The 19,733-nt window shown below is 42.0% G+C and overlaps 1 protein-coding gene across 1 annotated transcript in view; it reads right to left on the bottom strand.

The window, feature by feature from the left end:
• tox3 (TOX high mobility group box family member 3) overlaps positions 1–18,199 on the bottom strand; it is a 57,008-nt gene extending 38,809 nt beyond the window's left edge. The window contains exon 1 of the mRNA XM_088613679.1: positions 17,253–18,199. Coding sequence (XP_088469805.1) covers positions 17,253–17,354 — 102 coding nt within the window. The 5' untranslated portion in view covers positions 17,355–18,199. The remainder of the gene's footprint in view (positions 1–17,252) is intronic.
• Positions 18,200–19,733: the final 1,534 nt, after the last annotated feature.

The raw sequence follows: 19,733 nt of genomic DNA, 5'->3' as shown, positions 1-19,733 counted from the left end.
CAGGAGGTCTCCTATCCAGGTATTGACCAGGCTCACACCTGCTTAGCTTCAGTGGGTTGCCAGTTGTGAGTTGCAGAGTGATATGGCTGCTGGCATCACTATATAATATCATTGAATCAGCATGTGGAAGTCTGAACCAGGAAAATAGGTGGGCATGAATTTCACAAGTTTGCTAGGGAGTTAACCCCCTGTGCATTTAGGATTTCCCATATTTTTTAAAGTGGTGATTAAAAACCTTCCTTTTCACTCCAGTTGGTTTATGCAGTTCTTTTACTGTACAGATGGATTTTTATCTTTCCTGAAATGGTTTGGCATGTGCCCTTGGGACTTTTATGTTGTACAAGACAGTGTACTGTGGTGGGGCTCTACATAAAAATAAAAATTGATTGCTGCAGAACTGCAAAAACTATAGCTAGATATGAGACCCACTTTAATGCACTTTGGGGAAAAAAAACATACGTTAGCATTATGAGACAATGGTTTTTCTACACACCAGTTCTGATCTCTACTCATGTTTACTCTACTTACTCTCCTCTTTACACTGTTGCATTTGACCTTTGACTTAACACTCACAACTTCCTCTCTTTGTACAGTATAACCACTACAGGCATAGATGGTGCACTGCTTGAATCTTACGCGGTCTATAAGCTTTAAGAATATTCTTTCACCTATGGAAGAATGGCTCCTCATTACTGTGGCTCATATTTACACATATCTAAATACAGTAAATTTAAATCAAGCACTGAATCTGACAACACAGCAGTCCCAAGAACATCGAATGTCGACCATGCACTGAAAGAAATACACATTTCCTGAAACACAAGGGTGCTGAATGTTCTCCCTGATGACGTCCTCCAACAGCTGAAGGTCATCACAGCACTGTTTAACAGGCAAGAAGCCTTAATAAAACTGTTCAGCGTATCATTATTTTTACAGTGTTTCATTATGGAAGGTTAACCTTGGATAACTTGAAATGAACACTTTAATCAACTGTATATAATCTCCCCGATACAATAATCATTCTGTTTCTCTTTTCTATCAGCTTGTGGAAATGTCCTTTGCCTCATTAAAGAGCACTCATTTTCAAGCTGCTGCAGGTGCTGGAAAAAGCTTAAGTGAAGGTTGTCTGGGCCATTATGTGTCCTGAAAAAAAAGGCTAATTTCAGTTTATTGGTAAAAGAATCAATGGATTAATCAATTAATAGAGACCATCAATCTGCAGAAAAAGATCTCAATTAGGTGGCTGTTATTTCCTCCGCTGACATGCTCCACTGTCATCGCCATACTGTCCTGGTCTGTACATGAACTCATCCAGTGCAGGAGGATGTTCTGAGAAAATAACTAATCAGCCAGTCAAGCCAATAGTTATCACTGGCTGCTCTGCTCATAGCACGCTGGTACAGGAATCCTATATCTTATCAAGTAAAAGCAGAAGCTATTCCCAAATGGCATGCAGAAGGTGGTTGTTTTTTCTCTTAAAAATACTTAATATTTAAAGACCCATTGAAGAAATCTTTGAAGAAATTTCAGTAGCACCTAGACCTCCAACACTCCTCTTCCCAGCATTCATCAGTGCAGCCTTCAGTCGATAAACTGTGTCCACCCAGCCGTCAGGCAGACATTAATGGGGAGTCACGAGGGTTAGATACTGCCTGTACAACAAAAACAAAACCCTGCTTCCGAGCTGTCAGACGTATACAAGAGAGAAAATTACACATACTGAAATATATACTGACAGAACAAAGGGACACGTCTTCAAAAGCTGTTTATTCCAAATGACTACATTTGCCTCCCTTTGCCGTGTATAATATTTAAACAGGGGCATTTATGGTTTTTTTTTGTTTCTGCCTACAGGTAACTGCTATGTCCCCGTGCGTGTCCGTGCGTTTTTTTCCACACTTCCTGTATGCAGGTACCCACCCAATTGGTCTCTGCATTTGTGACATCATCACCAATCTACTCCTGGCCAATCAGAACCCAAGATCAACAGTTTATATACCTGAAGAAGTCTCGACTCCATCTGCTTTCAGCTCAACTTCAGTTAGCTCCGGCTCAACTTCGAACACTGATTGCTCGACCCTTCGCTTGTTTTGCTTGTGTAGTTTTTGTTTTGAGTTATTTGTGCTCGCATTACCTTGCTCGTTGCTCCTTGCTTGTACCCCATTCCTTGCTTTTGCATCTCTTCGTGTTTGACCCGTTTCCCATAACCGTGCGACTGGTTCACTCGTGTCGGGTTAAGTGTTAGCCGTGAACTTGTTGTACACCAGGGGAAAGGGTATAGGCAAGGTCGTCGGGTTACAGTGTGCACACGTAGGTTTGTTTTTGTCTAGACACACTAGGTTAGGGGCGAGTGCCACCTTTGTATTTTCTGGTTTTTGGGCAGTCGGTGTAGGTGAGTTAGGGCGTTTGAAGACACTGAAGACCCTGTATTTTTGTTTATTTGGGTTGGTTAAGTTACACCTCACTGTATTAGCTAGTATTGTTTTGTTATTTTTTTTCCTTTGGCACCGCTCAAGTTCCTCCCCCCCCCCCCACCGTGTTCTTTGTGTCCTGTAAATACGTACCAGTTACTTATTTGGCCCCAAAATTTGGTTGTCACGCTTCCCAAGTCCCTCACCAGAAACTCTCCTGCATCCGAACCCATCCTGAATGTTACACCCCTTTACCCCAAGACACCTGGGGTCGTAACAGTAACGATCCCTACACATTTCTCCTTGATTAGGCTTTTGAAGGCCTTCTGCATCATTTTGTGTGTAAAGTGAGGTTCAGGACAGTGTACCGTGGTGCAACATGTGATACTCTGCAGTAGCAGGCAGTTATAAATCATTCAAAACATTCCAAGAATGAAATTAACCTCATCGGGACACCCAAGGCATAAATGTTTAGCGATATGTGAGTGATGAACGAGAGAGTAACTCTTGTGTTGATATTCATGCTATAACCTCAACTGTTTTCTAGCTAAAGGAAAGCACTATAAATAAACCTCAGGGTGAATTTCTAGGTCTCTCCCTTACATCAAGACTGCTCAGAAAGCACAGATGGAAGCCAGCTGTATCGTAACACTAATTGAGTCTTTATTAGAACATCCTAAATGCAACATTCAATTATGTCCAAAGGGAAGGGTGGTTCCACTTTTATTAAGGATACTTTTGAGGCCAATAAAATCGCATTCAGCAATGAAGCAATCGCTGTACAATTTTGGAATAAGTCTACAAAGTAACCACTCTCCCAATTTAATATGCACATGAAATAAATATTAAACAGCTGCCAAAAATGAAAGAAACCATATGCTTGGTGGCTTAGAAAGCGTTTCTGTCTATTGCAGTTTTGCCCCAGGATCTCTGTGCCTCTGCTTGTCTACAGCAAGAAAAGTTAAAATGTGAAAATTAAACATTCCTCATTTTCATCGATCATTCCTGGTTAGCTCCTCATTTCCTGCAGTAGTAATGGAGTCCAAATCCCTGTTGTTTTTTTTTCTGGTGCATTTGGAGAAATGCATCTTCACCAAATGATAACAGCACTGGCCACCTGAGGAAAAACTATTCAAGGTCTCTATTATTATGTATATCCATCTTTTTAATAGTTAAAGAAGCACAACACATCCAACAACAGTGATCAGGCTCCACCTGAAGTGCAACTTTCTTGCATGATTAAAGGCAACTGGACTGAATTCCGAACATGCACTTTGGTTGTAAACTGAAGTAGCTGTACAGCAATTTCCAGGGATCTGCCATTTTTTTTTATTAACTAAATGGTTTTGTAAAAAAAATGGATTCATCTTTTCTACTCTTATTACTTTGATCTAGACCTCACCATGTGACTCAGTTCACTTTGCTATCAAAATGATTAATTGGTCTAGGTTGTACAGTCAAGCTCTATAAAAGACAAAGCACCCGACAAGCTGCCTAGTTTAAAATAAGGTGTCCTTGGAGCAGATATGGCCGCAGTACAGGACTGTGGTTTATTTTCCTCCCACATAAGAGAAAAATAAAATATCTTTGGGATCCTGTGAAACATTTAAATACGATGAACAGTTTCTTATGTCTTCTTGAGTGCTGAGAACAATGATTGACAAGCACTATAAACTGGGGAAACTGCCATATGTCACATAAGGCAAGTGCCCTTCCATAAACCTAAGAAGACTTTAGAAAGAATTGGAAAGAGTCCAATAATTCAGCGCTGTTTCTCTTATTTTAACTGGAGCCCCATGGTATATACTGTTTATAAAGGCTTTTAGAAACCTTAAAGAATTGCTGTACAAGAACTTTATTTTTTCTAGCAATTGCCATGAAAAATACAAACTGCTAATATTTAAATTACTTTCAGGGCCACTCAAGCCAAAAAGAAAAACTCATGGTAATTAAATACTCAGAAAGTGTTATCAGCCTAATGCATGTCTATAAAATATTCAATTAAAATCTGCCAGAGAATAATTTTGCCCTCAAACTATTATTTATATTGGCCTCCTCTAACACTACTAATGTATATTTATTGGGCAGAGAAGACCTTTAAAGGCTACAGAATTAATACAGTAGTAATATTGGATTAGCAGTCACTTTTTATGATAACGGCTATTCTTGATGTATGGCTACATCCACAGATCAGGTCATAAGGCCAAGCCGCCATCTCTCTTTGTAAGCTGTAACAGGTTAACTGGAAACCACATCATAATGAACGTCTACAGAGAATTTTACAATGGATAGCATCCGATGATTGTCTAGAGTAAAGTCTTTGATGTCCAGTGTCAGAAAACAAACAGCCTTTAATATTGTACACGCGTACAGTATATGCGTAGAAACATTTAAGCATTGGAGACAAAAATGTGCAGATATTCTGCAAGCCTCTTTCACGAACTATAACCCCCTGCAATCAAAGCTAAGCAGGCTGCATCTCAAAGTACAAAAAAATACCTATTGCAAAGGAGCAATCCGAACTACATAAAAACAACTGTTTCCCACACAGGGAACTAGCATGGGAGAACAGAGACACAGCTTGTGAGGTGACTGACAGGCGTAGCAGGTGATGTCCTGTAGAGTTAGCAGTATACAATCTGCTCACTCAATTTCCACAAAGCTAAACTCAATTCTTTAAGCAACTCAAACATTTCCCCCACTTTGATACCTTACCCAAGAATGCAGAGCGATGGGGGGATTCTGGGCACAATAAGCCACCGGACTGGTTTGCTATGCAAACGTTTTTTGAACTGTAATGAAAGTGAACAGTAAAGAGCATCATCTGAATGCATGCTACTCAAGAAGCCATCGTTTATACCGCAGGGTCAGATAAGGGTTGGTATGTCTTTTAAATGGTCTGCAATACTACTGTCTATTACCTGGATCATCTGTTCAGTAGTTTCCACATACTGTATATATAACATCTGGCATCATTGTCATGGTGAGGCAGTCGGCTCGATGATGATGATTCCTTGTTATGCCATGCATAAAAAACAACATGGCCTACGTGGTGATCAGATTATTGTAGAGGAAACAAGGTGGCAACAAACTTTGTTTAATTCTTGGGATTGGCTCTCATTACCGATACAGAACTGTGACGCACCGCTCTCAAAGGTAGCGGACTTGGTCATCCTCAAAATCCAATGACACATGCCAAAGGATTAAAAACACGATCCATATTGGAAAATCCAGGTCTCAGCAAAGAATAGGTAGAGAATGAAGAGAAGAGCAAAGGACAAGATAAAAAGGATACTGTCGAGCTTGCGAGTGGACATCTGAGGAGCAGGCAGTGTACAATACAGCATGACCAATAATCAAACAATTCCAGTGCACATTGATTAACTGCATGTTTCAAATCTTATTTTACATTCCTATTGGTAAGACAAGCATCATCCCCTTTCTTTCGTCTTTTAACCAGGAAGAACACATTTCCCCGTCCCTGATATGAAAGGTTTAGCAGGTGACACGCTTGTCACTGTCTTGACTCTACAGGCATTACAAAGCAAATTACTCGGTGGCTCTGCCCTTCAAAGAAGTCAAGTGTTGCAAAGGAGGAATTTCAATAGAATTATTCTAGTTGACAATAAAAGCCAAGTGGTACAGCACACATCTAGGTCATTCCCTCTGTCCAACACACTGCTAGCCTTACAGCATAGAAGTGAGCTCCAGCCCAGTGACCTGAGCAGACTCAGATTCCGATCCATCTATGGATATATGATCATCATCATCATTAGGTTATAATGACACACTGTCACATCAGCTACATTTAATTCCCTATATTAAGCAGAAAAGACGTGTATTTAGAACCTGAATGGTTTCCAGGTTCCATGACCAATAAGATTAGTTCAAGCAGTATATGTCTTTTAATAAGTGACTATTTCCAGAGCCCTTGTAGTCTTTGTGTACTTAGTTCCAACTGAGAAGCCAGGTAGCAATGCCCCTGTTACAAGTCTGGGCATTTCAGCTTTTGCAGGGAATAACTCTTAAGATCTGCCTGTAAAGCACATCAGCTGTCCAAACACTGTCCGAGATCTGCAATCGCTTGAGGACTGTGTTCATTTTTTACAGAGCACCACTCTTCTCGAGAGGGTCTGACTCTTCACAATTACAGGTGGAGGGGGAAGATGTGTCCTCTCTGGGGAACAATGCACCAGTGCAGTCATTACCACCACCAGTGAAAAACATCCCAGCAAACAGATGAACTGCATCAGCCCAAATGTCAGGCCAAGAGGTCAGAGGCGAGACCATTTTGACATGCGGTTGTGATATTTCATTGCTTGATCAGGAGGGGGGGGGACACTGGGCTTAGGGTGGGAATGTCCACGCAGGTCTCGCCCGAAAGCATGGATCTTTTCAGGGGTCTTTAATAACCCTTGTAGATGTTACTGATAATTCAATACCATGAACCCCTGAAAGTCAGAATTACCTTTATAATATTAAAGTTAAATAACATTTCTCTGTAATTATTTAAAAACATATTCAAGAACAGAAAAAGTCCTATAGCTTAAGATATGAAAAAAACAAACTGTGTTCTGTAATTCCCTCCTGCAGTATCCATGTTTTTCCCTACGTTTGACAAAAAGATTGACAACAGCACACAGGATTTTACTCTCTTCCTGCTGTCTGGCTCTGGGCATTAATATTTTTCAACAGCATGTCAGCACAGGGGTGGTGCATTGGTTTGCATTGTGGCTTCGCAATGCTGGGGCCCTGGGTTCCACTCCTGGGCTGTTATCTGCATTCCATATGTGTGGAGTTTGTACGTTCCCATCACATTTCCATGGGTCTCCTCCGGGTGCTCCAGTTTCCTCTCACAATCAAAAGACATACTGGTAGGTTAATTGGCTTCTGGGAAAATTGACCCTGGTGTGATTGTGTGCCTGTGTGTGCCCTGCGATGGACTGGCATCCCATCCAGGGTGTATTCGTTGCTTGTCAGGATAGACTCTGGCTCCCCCACAACCCTGGACTGGATACAGTAGCTACAAATGGGACGGATGCCAGCATAACATCAGCTACAAGATCCTAAGGGGAGCAGGACAAAATTTAAAGCACTGTACACTTCCCAGTTTTGTTGAAAAAAGATGCAGGTCCCAGTGCACAATAATGCAGCAGCTATTACCCAGCAATACCGCTTCAAAAATGTGCATCTTAACTGGAAGGCAAAGTATTTTGCAGGACGCAACACTTATAAAATCACCCAACCAGAAATGATTGACTTGTCCTTCGAAAACTGCTTAATTCAGAATACAACCAGTTTCTAGGGCACGGGGAATTTTCTTCTGCAATAAGTCAGTGAAGTTGATCCTGTCAGTGATATAGAGAGTGAAAGCCAGATTGAAACAGCTTATCACAGTCAAAAAAATAAATCTCGCACAAGACACTGGCCTGATATGCACAGATGTACTATTTCTCACTATCCTCGACACTGCAGAATTATAGGAGCATGCAGGGGGTTTCCACATCATAAGGTTTGTCGTTTGTTATTCTTTCATTTAAAAAGCAAGACTGAGTTATTAAATGTTACCATGTGAACGTGTAGCACATCTGGGGGGGAGGGGGGGGGGGGGGAACAAAATTCCAAATAACATTTTACTGCAAAAAACAGCTGAACTGGGCAGAGAAGGTCAACTGGTTAAAAAACGCCTCTGGGTTACATTTTAAATTCATGATTATTGTGTTTCATTTTTATTTTGCTTTCTGTGCAAGATTATTAATTGTTACGGTCCTGAAAACTGGATAATCACTTTTAATCACCTTAATTGTAAGTGTCATTATAATTTCTAATAATGGTTTATAGCGCTAAATAATTACAGTGTAATAATAATGATTTCTGAAATTTAAGATTGGAGAAAGTAAATTAGCAATTAGGAAGCAATTAAACACCAAGGATACTTGTGGATATACTGTATCCTTGTGGATAATTGCTATCCTGGCTCCTTTTTCTGAAAGCACAATGCTATAAAAATAACCTTGGAAAATGTTGATTATCAGAGCATATCTTGTAAGGCAATATGTCCAATTATATAAGAACACTTATTTCGATTATTTGATTATTTTGAACACTGTGTAAAATATTCAGATGCAATTTTGTTTTTATGCACTGTCTTAACTTTTGTCTGTCAGTCCAAAGACACCAATACTATAATGTTTTTGTATAGAAATGAATAGTTATTAGTATACATGAATTATAAATATATAAAAATGAATGCATACTATATTAGCAATTATAATGTATAAGCATTTTACTATATATATTAAACCATATTAATATATTATCATTATACTTGAAGTGTCTAGGTGTAAGTGGTTTTTCAACACTTATCCAGATGGGGGTTATGGCCTCTTCCTATCCCAGATGAGGAACAAGGTGGGACTGAAAGCACTAATGCTCGCCAGCCTATCGCAGGGGCACACCTAAAGGGATCCCCGAGAACAGCCAATCATACCTAGCTGGTGAGCATGCAAACTCCACGCAGAAGGACACGAAGATGGAATGAAATTAAATGAAATGCAAGAGCAGGGCTAACCACCATGTCTCTCAATGTTTTCTATGCAATTACACATTGAATATTTTAAAACTGGAATTCCTCAACTGCAAGACCTGAAACAAAGACCGCAACAATGGAATATTTGATTTTTTTAGAAAGCACGAGTGAACCGTCCGCACACAGCTTCAGACAGGAAAACTCAAGAAGATCTTCACTCCCGTCTTAAAAAAAACGTAAGGAAATTTTCACTTTTTTATGTCTTTCTGCAGAAAAGAATTACAGGGGGGCACTACAGTAAAGTAAACAAAATACTGTGTCATGCTGTTCCGTAACATAAAACATCACAGTATAAGCAAGAAAGGGAATGATGGCAACATGGGTTAGAGCACCTCTTGGTAATTTTAGGATCTTTGGCACTCTTGGTTTTAACTTGCCCATGGGCTGCTAAAAGAAATATTCTGTAGGAGAACATTCATCCAAATATGCAAGAAGCTCCCATAGCCAAGACTATATTTACATACTACACGGCCATCACGCTTTGGATATTACATAAATATATAGTACTTTTCACTAGGATCAAAGGCAGAAAATACCACAATGGCAGCATTTCTACTGACAATTGCAGTATCTCATTCAGAATGACTCCAGCAGAAAATTCTCTATTCTTAGGGAAAATTACTGTGTTTTTTTCTGCTCCTCTTTGGGAAGTATGATTCGAACACATGCTTTACGTAAGTAACGAGCACAGATATTTTTTTAAATATTTCATAGCAGCAATTTCTGAGGAGAAACAAGATTAAAGATGCACTTTAACAGATCAGGGAAGGAGTCTGCGTCAGCCAAGGCTTAAATATTCAACAGCGTCCCAGTGGTTTGTCACAGGGGTAGATAATCCATCTAAGCATTGCACTCAACTTACAAAAAAAACTTAACACGTTTAAATCTTTACTTACTACCACACACGTTTAACATGACACAGCAGTGTTCAAGCACTTTTAAAATCCTGGTGGTTGCTACATATCACATCCAAGCAAAAAAAAAAAGTTTAAATTAGAACATGGAAAAAAATATTTTTTCATTACGCACAAAATCTCTCTTGTATGCTTACAGTAAAATGCTCCGGTCCAGCTGCCAAACAATGCTTCTTTCATACTGACAGGATAATCATATTATAGCAGAGTTCATCTGGAAGATAAATGACTGTATGCTGCATAAAGGACTACTTTATTTTTACACTGTGCACACTGTTACTGCATGTTGACATTGTTGATCGGAACAGTATGGTGCAAGGTCAGCTTATTGCTGGGAGTACAGGGCACAGAAGAGCTTTGTCAGAAGAGCAAGTACACACACATTGTACTGAGGCCTGAGCACTCAAAGCAATGACAAAAAACAGCAATCTGTGGATGAATATCTCTTTCCGTTGCAGAAAAGCACTGCCATCACTGAAGATTTAACGGAAGTAAATATTGAACCTTTCCTTTTTTCGGCAAAGCACATGCAAACTTGACGTCGCAGTCGAAGCAAAAATAAATATCCAGAAAAGAATACAGCCTATTTATCAAGAAATAAACTCACACCACCCAGGCCCCCCTCCCCAGGAGCGTTAGAGGGCATCACAAAAGATAAATCAATAGGTTATTTCACTGCACTGGGACCCTGAGTTCTTTCTGCTCTTTGTTTCCGAACAGAGGCAGGAACCCTCTACTCATTCTTGAACTGAATCACAACTTCCATGGCAACCGCCACAGTGCATCATGGGAGCTTCCGGGTTACTGCAGCTCACAGGAGTTCAAGCGTAGATAGAAATTTCAAGAATAATGTTTTGGTTACATTTAAGTAAGAAGATGCATCAAACTGCAACCAAAAAAGAAAACCAAGAGGAAAAGCCAAGGTCACCACACCTAATTATAGCTGTTTGCCCGCACATACAGATAAATTTACTGTAAGCACTGTTAAGAATTGACCTGTCCCAGGTTTCGCATTATTATGCACAGGGCCGATGTGGAAAGTATTTCTGGAATGCATTGTGTGCAGGGTTTCGTGTTAAAATAGAAGGGCTGTGTAAAGTGTTTGGGACTTTCTTTAACCTTTTCATCGCTGGTAGCAAATGCAGTCAGGGAGGACTGAGGGGCAGTGGGGAGGGGGATGTAATTTAGTATTTCTAGGGCTTCTTTGTTTCCTGTTTGTTTTTGCAGCATAAGGGCTAACTGTGGGGGGGTGGGGTATTCTTCACTCATAGTAGAATGAATGGGAGCTCTCAAAGTGTACCAGCAGCGTAAGTCATGGTTCTTTTTCTGTGTGCAGTTCTTGTTGAAGGAAGTTTGACCATGTTAATAATTGAGAATAGGATACCATAAAAAACAAAGAAAACTTAAGAATGTGAAAGGAAAACTGCCACATGGAATGGAGCACAATGAAAAGGCTCCTTTCTGATCCTCACCTTGCAGCAAATATCTCAGAGAGCTCAGAATGGAGTCCAAGTCGCAAAGCTTTTAAATGTATGACTTTTATGAATGCACTATTGAGTCAATTCCTTAGCCCCATCCCTAGATAACAACCGACTCCTTTTCCAATTGACTATATGACTGGTTTCCCAAGAAAAAATCTCCAACAGTTGAATAACATTACATAAACCAGAGATGAATGTTAAATATAAATGTTCAGGATTCGGAAAAAAACATCTTGTCGTAACTTGCAATATCTACAAGCACCTCAGAACACTGACAGCCTGTATCAGTGCATGATTATGGAAACTCCACTTCATATGTCCCATTTAGCTACACTTTGAAAAGAAGAACCTGAGCATAAAAATAATGGTCACTAAGTCTTCTTACACAAAATCCGTGAACACCTAGGTAAGGTTTGATCTCGCCTGACCCTCGTTTGTAGCTGAAAGTGAGGGCTGCAGATTGGAAAACCCTTTCAACAACACACAAGCAGAGCATTTTTGCTTTTATTAGTTCAAAAGACAATCAATGAAGTATCAGGTACACTAAGCCCTGTTAATTTATAAAGCATGGTTAAAAATAGCTTTGAAAGATGCCCCCTCTCCCTCTTCCTTCTTCAGTAGTCAGGGATAAAAGGAAGCAATTGGAATATGAACAAGCCGGGTAATTTTAAGTTTCCCATTTACCATAATGCAATAGAAAACAATGTTAACGCCTCTGACTGTTCTTTTCTGGAAACTTCTTTTCAAATAAGGCTCACTGAAACCACAGACGTCTGCATTTCAAATCAACCCCAATACATTACAACTTTTCTGTGTTAGAACCAAGCTTTTGACAAAATAAAAAAAAATTACATCATTACCAAAGCGGATGCACATGTATTCATTAAACTCTTTAAAACTGCATTTGGTTTTTAAGATTCAATGACTAATTCTGCACGTGTTTTCTATATAATCCTATATAGCCTGCAATAAAATCAAAAGCACAGTCATTATCCCCTATGAATTAAATGTAATGTAGACCTTCACATATCATTTTTAAATGCAGGCCAATTATTACCTCAAAGGAGCTTGCAGGAATGCCCTTGAGTGCTGTTTCCTTTGTGTTTAAATTCATATCAAAGCACTTTATTAAAAGGTACACCCTGCTGGGACAAATCTGTCATACACCTGGACACAATTCAGGTGATTAAGTATTAAATACAGGGATATTCCATGGTCTGCTTCTACAAGATTAAAATACACACCACAGAAACAACATTAAGAGTGTTTATAAAGTTTCATAATATAATCACTATATAATCATTATAGGATGGTTTGACAAAATGCTGTTTCAACAATTCTAGTCATTTTCTTTCTCCGTAAAATCAAATTGAATTACCCAAAAGATCCAATTTCAGGCAGTTGCAAATGTAAATTTTCCCACCACTTTTCACACACATTTATATAATTATAAACCCCGTCTGGTTTGCTGGTTTCACTCTTCAAACAAATTACGACTCTGTAAAGGTTCATCTGGGATTATCCTGTACAGTGGCAGAACGGTGAGATGTTTAACAACTACTCTTCAGTCTCCTGCATCGGTACATTTGAAGTCTGCCTTTTTTTTTTTCAGAGAAGATTTCGAGGTCATAAAAATCAGCAAATTTTTAAAACTATTTTTCAAACAAACTGAGCAATAACAGACTTTACAAGGTTCCTTCCAGCAGAGCAACAGCTCAGTGCGAAGACCTCTTCCTCAGCAAGAAGGCAAGATAGTGGGACAACACGCCCAGGATCCGCCAAGCCTTCCTTCCGATCAAGCCACACAACGCAAAATCAGAATTAGCACAAAGGCAGATTAGCAACTGGAGGAAGATCATGCTCGTCCCAGAAATGAGATTGGCTCCAAACTTGCTGCTGCACAGCAAATATCCAGCAGGATTTATAAGTACCCATTAAAACATCAGTTCTGAAGTGGGACTGCGATCACTTAAATGGGCGATTTGTTTAATCAAGTCATGAAGAGACTCTTTAACCCTCAAGGCCATGACTTCTCTAAAAAATAGAACATTTATGGTGAACCTTACGACGTACTACACCAGGGCTCTCCAGGGGAGTCTCCCACCATAGGTGATGTTATACGTTCCCCCACCCACCCATATTCCAACCACTTCCAGTTTAGATTCATGGGAGAACTGGAGCTTAACCCAAAAAGCCACAGGTGCAAGGTGGAATGCATCCTGGGTGGGGCACCAGTCCATCGCGGGGAACTCTCCGACACACCCGGCCACACTTACACCAACTTTCCCAGAAACCAATTAACCCACCAGTATTACTTTGGACTGCGGCAGGAAAACAGAGCAGATAGCACCCCAGGTCCAGAATTGAACCCAGGACCCCAGGATGCTCACCACTGCACCACCATGCCACTCCTACATTGCCCCTCATTATTAAAAATGCCTCTTTTAAATAATCGAGGTTGAATGAATTTGAAGACTGTACCTACCACTGTTCACCAAGGCGAGATTCGCCAATTAAACTCCCTGCCAACACAATGCCGTTAACTCCGTTAAACTCACCTGCTCATCAGCATCTTCCCACTGAAGTTGACAGTTTGAAAGGGATTTAATGAACAGATTTGAGTTTCGCTGCAGTGAAAAATAGGGCAACTGGTAGAAGTAACAGCCTCACAATCTGAAAAGCTGAGCTGTGAACCTACCTGGCCAGACCCTGAAAGATCCTAACGAGTCTCCTAAATCACAGTGTCACTGCCTGCACCCATTCATTTCAGGATAGTCTGCACCTTGCTGAACCCCCCACAAAAACAAAATCTGCGGGTGCTTTATTTCCAGGTGCATCTTCTAGTTCATGGTTCTGTCCTGCAGAGGCTGAGAATTGTGTGGAGTTTGTGTTCTCCTTTCCAGGACAGAAATCACTCGTGTCAACTGCAATGCATGCAGGCCAGGTTCAGAGTGAGAAAGATGGACCTACAGTTTGGACACCGGTCGCTGTTTGACATGGCACGTGCACCCATGGGCGATCTGTCATGGTTCTGTCATCCAGCCGCCTCTGCACCTTTCTGATATTGCCACCCAAGCAGGCAAACCCTCGATGCACTGGCTCTGTAGACCTCACATTCACCTCCTAAGACTGTCCAGCTCTCTTGTGACTTCTGACCCTTCGCCTCCAAAAAACCAAAGCCCTTGCCTGCACACGTCTCATGGATGAAAGGACACAGGAAATGACGACAGGCACAATATTCTGGGCCAGGTGCTTCAAAAGAACATCCCACAAGCTATGACTATTTCAATAGCTTTCTTCTGACCAAACAGTAAAACCCACTTTCTCACAGCCCATACAACACAGGCACAAATATCCTTTAAGCACATCTGGGATTTCAAATGTTTTTTTCCGTGCATTTTAAAATTTGGCTTAAACCTTATAGGAGACCCTGCATAATAGAATCTGACAAACTAAATTAGAACTGATCACAAAGAAACAAACCCGACTACAAAGTTCACTCTGTGATACTGATTGCAATTGAAAGGAGACTGACTTCGGCCATTGCCCAGATGAGATTTATCTCCTCTATTTTACACACTCTCGAGCCAATCAACTTATATTTACAGAGCTGAATGGGACCTTGTTGTGACCGTCAATAAATTATGAAATCTTACGTCTTGCTTAGTCCAATCTCTGGTCAGGTTTGCATTTAAATATACATCACTATTCCAAAAAATCTAACTGGATTCATTTTGCTTCCGACAAAGAAAAGCAATTGTTAATAATCTGGGGACAAAGCTTATTATAATGGAAAGGCATTTCCTAGATCAATATTGATTCTAATAAAAAAATGATTCATGCCCTACAACAAAAAATTGATTACCTCTCAGCATTTCCTAGAATGATACTTTAGGCTCATCCATTTTAATGGCATTTTACCACACCGTCTACAACAAAATACAAAAAGTCACATAAAACAACCACACATGTATTACGTCTTGTTGTGTTACGTACTGCTCCTTGTATTTTAGGCGACACTATTGTTCTCGTATATGTCTGCCATCGCCGGTGATTCAATGCTTAGGAACTGAACAAATCGCGCGAACAATGGCGATTATAGGGTGACAAGTTAAAATAATCAGCATTAAAAAAGCAGAAACCACCACCGTACCATTAAAAGGCGTGAGCAAAGGCTTCAAGAAGCTCGCACACTTTATTTCTTTCTAAATGTCGACAGAGTGCAACAGACGTGCAGCTGTCCACTTAACACGCTCAGTGGCGCGACTTGCTCAAACCCGCTTCGGCTAAACATGGCTGCACCGCCAAAGTTCACAAGTTTTGGCAGGACGCGCTCTTGCTGGAGTAGCCTGGGTCCCCCTCAGAAACACCAGGGCTTTCACTGTACCTTTTGTCATTTTAAATATTGCCCGTTTATTAAAACTATCTCACCCTGTTTTCCACCTTTCGAAACACGTCGGAGTTCTTGTTCAGAAGTTGTCCGCCCGAACGCAGACCCTAAAACACAGAACGACGCAGCACATTTGGAGAGTTTTAATGTTCCAAACGCAAGCGTTCCGCGTAGTGCAGCTGCCACCTTCTAAAACAAGACCGTTTCAATCCCGGTGCCCTTGTGGGGAGTGGATGCCCCGCATCTCTGAGCAGAAACAGGCAAGGTTGAATGTTTCACGCTTAACAACTGACAAGTTGGGAAGGGTTTCCAAAGAGCCCGGCACATCGCAAGACATCTTGGCTCATTAGAAACTGCGAAGGAAGACTGGATTGAAACTTCCTCGGACTACAGAGGAGAGCCGAGGAACCAAGAGGGAATCCGAACGGCAGGGTCTTCAACCCCGACCCAACGTCGAGCAGTTCCTTCGCATAACGTGCTCCTAAACATGTGACTCGACGCCACATTTTGCTCGTTTTCACCCTGCTTTCCCAACCCCAGACGAACGTTTCAGCCTTCGACCCCATCAGCCATTATCCGGCCGCACGAACGGCTCCCGAACTGACAGTTCTTTGTTCACGGTTCCCCAGCCTCTTGACGCCGTGTCCTGTACGTGGATGTGGATGGGGGCAGGGACGTGAAACGTGTGTAACCTTGTAAAGTCGCACAGCTTCGGGGCTTAAGCACGGTCCGCAGCACTACTCGAGAAGAGTTTCTACAACTTCTGTGCTTCTTTTGCACGGGCGATGCAGGGTCGGCACCCCCTAGGATCATGACCAAACATTAAAGAGATCGAAAATCGGACAGTACATAACATTACATCCGAGACGCTTTTCAGACAAGATGATGTGCATGTACGGGTTAGTCCTCCCCCTTCTTAGAAACTAAGCCAAGCGGCTATCTGAGCCCGAATGCTCCGATGCTATCCTGAGAGACAAAGGAAAGAAAATCAAACCATCGGAGGAAAAAAAAAACACAGCAAGGAAGCTGGACTCCACTTTCTCGTCGCGTCCTACCCGGCATTTACCGGACAGCGCTCTCGCAAAGTGCACCTGCGAGCAGCCGGGAGCTCCAACAGTGTAACTCGTGGCTCAAACATTGTATCGAGGTGAACAATCAAGAGCAGCCCAAAGCCTCCCAGCAAACTACACTTCCACACGCGAAACGACGCCCAAACTTTGGAACACGTGCCGCTTAGTTTAATAATAAGAATTATAATAATAACAACAACAACAACAACAAGGCGAGCAATATTTGTAACAGCTGCGACAGGGCCGGCAATTCTAGTGGAAGTACTTTGTTCAATCATTGACTCTGTGGAAATACTAATTCCAAATGAGTTAAAACAAAAACAGGGTCTGAAAGAAAAGTGGGGCACCAGCGCACAGGAATGAAAGTTAAAAAAAAAGATATATGTAAAAAGTTCACCTTGTTATAATTGTAGTAACCCAGGCAGTGGGGAAAATCCAGGTTCGACGGTTCTCCGGGAATGGGGTTCCCACCCGCCGACGGATAAAACCTTACATCCATGGTTTCGTCGGATCAAAGTTGCTCAAGCGGAATCGATCAAGACAGAAACCCGATCGCGAGGAGCCGCCGCTCTCCGTTTCGTTTAACATCCACGCGCGGTCCGGCGGTGCGCAGCCGAGCTGGGCGAGAAGGAAGACAAGCCCGTACCTCTCCCCGGGACGGTCCTGGGGGGTTGTGTGTGTGTGTGGGAGGGGGGGGGGGAGAAGGTAAGAATAAAAACAGCACAGGGGGGGGGGGGGGGGAGAAGAAAGGAGGTGTGTGGGGAAGGGGGGAGTATTCAAGTTGTTAGAATCCTCTTCTTTGTTTGTAGTTGGGGAACTGGAAGCAGGTACACCGGAGGGGCTCTCGCTGCGCCGAGCCGCAGTGTTTGCCCATGCATCGAGCAGCAGCTGCTCTACACAAAGAAGCCACGCGACCGGCAGCGATAGAGGCAGGAGGCGACCCCACAGCCCGGCAGGCTGGGCGATTCAGACGCTGATAACAGCGGGAGGAAAGCGCACACGGGATGGAGGAGGGTCCGTCAGCACTCGTACGCCCTTTTTTTTCCCCTCTTCAGCAGCCCCCTCCGCCTTCTCTTGCTTCAGCAGTGTTTGTTTTAAGTTTGTTGCTGTTTGTGTGCGGCGATTGAGAAATTACAGCATGCCGGTATCCTTCTCTGGCTTTCTTTTTCTGTTTTGTTGTTGTTGTTGCTGTTTCCTTTGGGGTGAAGGAATCTACCTTTGCGACGGCCCTTTTAAAGTTTTTTTTTAATAAAGAAGTAAGAAGCAGAAGTCCAGAAATCTTCCCATCCAGTGGTGACAGCTTGTAGTTGGAGAAGAGGCGCTCCGCTGCGCTCCTGGCACGGTTCCTGCTCCACAATAATGAATAAGTAAAGCGCGAGAACAGCCGGGGCCCCTCCCCGAGCTGCGCTCACCACGCCCCGCGGCCCCGCGGGCACGCCCCGGCGCACGCTCCTGCTACAGTGGCACACCGGAGCCGAGACGTTTGCACGTTTTATCAATATTTATTTTCCCGAAAGCACCCCCAACACACCCTTTCCCCACCTTCTGCACCTGACGTTAGAGGGATGCAGTTGGCTAAAGGGGGCAAGTGCTTTCAGAATCTGGTCGAGATCACCTCAGTGTGACCACAGATTTGCGTATTAATGTTTTTAATTCACGACCCAACACCAGATTAATGCAGATGCGGTTTACTACGGATTACTACAATTCTATCAGTGTATCCGCTGATCCTATGGATTTATTCTACATGACCAAAACACGGGCTGAGTTTGTACCTACTGTGTGAACACAAAATGTGTTATCCAAACTCATCGAAAAGTATTTTTTTTTACAAAGACATTTCTTTTTAGTCCCACTTGCAGTCCTACTCCCCAAACGTGTAGCTTGACATTACTGCTGTTCATGTTTCCACATCATTCTGCTGTCTTTCGTATTTGTCATTTTTACAAAACCTTTCAAACGCACACAAAGCTGTGAGGGTGTGAAGGGAAGGCGAAGTAGGAATCAAATCCAGATTTGAACTCACAGAGAATATCACATTTTTAGACCTGTCTGTACCAAAATAAAACCTGCATGGGTAAGAATTCCTCTGTAGTGAAACGCACAGCTCGTCATGACCTATTATGGAAGAAGTCGTTTGACAGACTTTTTCTTAAACTTCTCGTCTACAGTACTCCTGTGCCTTTTTTTTAAACAAGCTTCTCCTACTGGATCGTTAAACCCAATAATTTTTTTTAAAAGAATTTAGTATCCCCACGTGTACAGGGTCGCGAGATGATTCAGAAACATCAAGAAACAGACTGCGTACACTGGGAATCTTCTTCAAAATCATAGTACTGCACCTTGGCATAACACAGATACTCTGAAACAATGTGCCAGTTCCACTCTCTGGGTCCCAGTAGTTTGAACAAAAGTGTAGATCCTATGTGTTTATCTGGGCTAATTCCTTGTGAGTTTGGGCTCAGTCTTTGTCGAGCAGACTGGGCCAAACGCCACATGGTACATCCATATATATTTTTTATTTCACCAGGAAAATCAATTGGGAACAAATTCCTGTTTACACTGGTAGCCTGAAGACCTGAGTGTAAGAGCAGGGCATTTACTGGAGCAGTCTGAGTGAAGCGCCTTGCTCGGGGGTAATTCAGCGTCCCATCCAGGATATCGAGCCTTGACATGAGCAGTTGTGCTCCGCTGTCCATGTAAACCACAGAAATACAACTTTTTACCATATTTGTATTATGCTTGTTTTTATCACTTATTTTTTTATGCGTGTATTGTAGTGCCTTTCCTGCTAGGGCACTGAGACCAGAAACATGGGCAAGTGTCGTGGTCTTCTTACAACCAGAAAGATGCGCAATCACCACCGCGCACAGAAATG

The sequence above is a fragment of the Lepisosteus platostomus genome, chromosome 20 (assembly GCF_059453375.1).
Source record: "Lepisosteus platostomus isolate fLepPlt1 chromosome 20, fLepPlt1.hap1, whole genome shotgun sequence".
NCBI lineage: Eukaryota > Metazoa > Chordata > Actinopteri > Semionotiformes > Lepisosteidae > Lepisosteus > Lepisosteus platostomus.
Note: the sequence above shows the minus strand (reverse complement) of the source record. Positions and strands in the feature narration are given on the sequence as shown.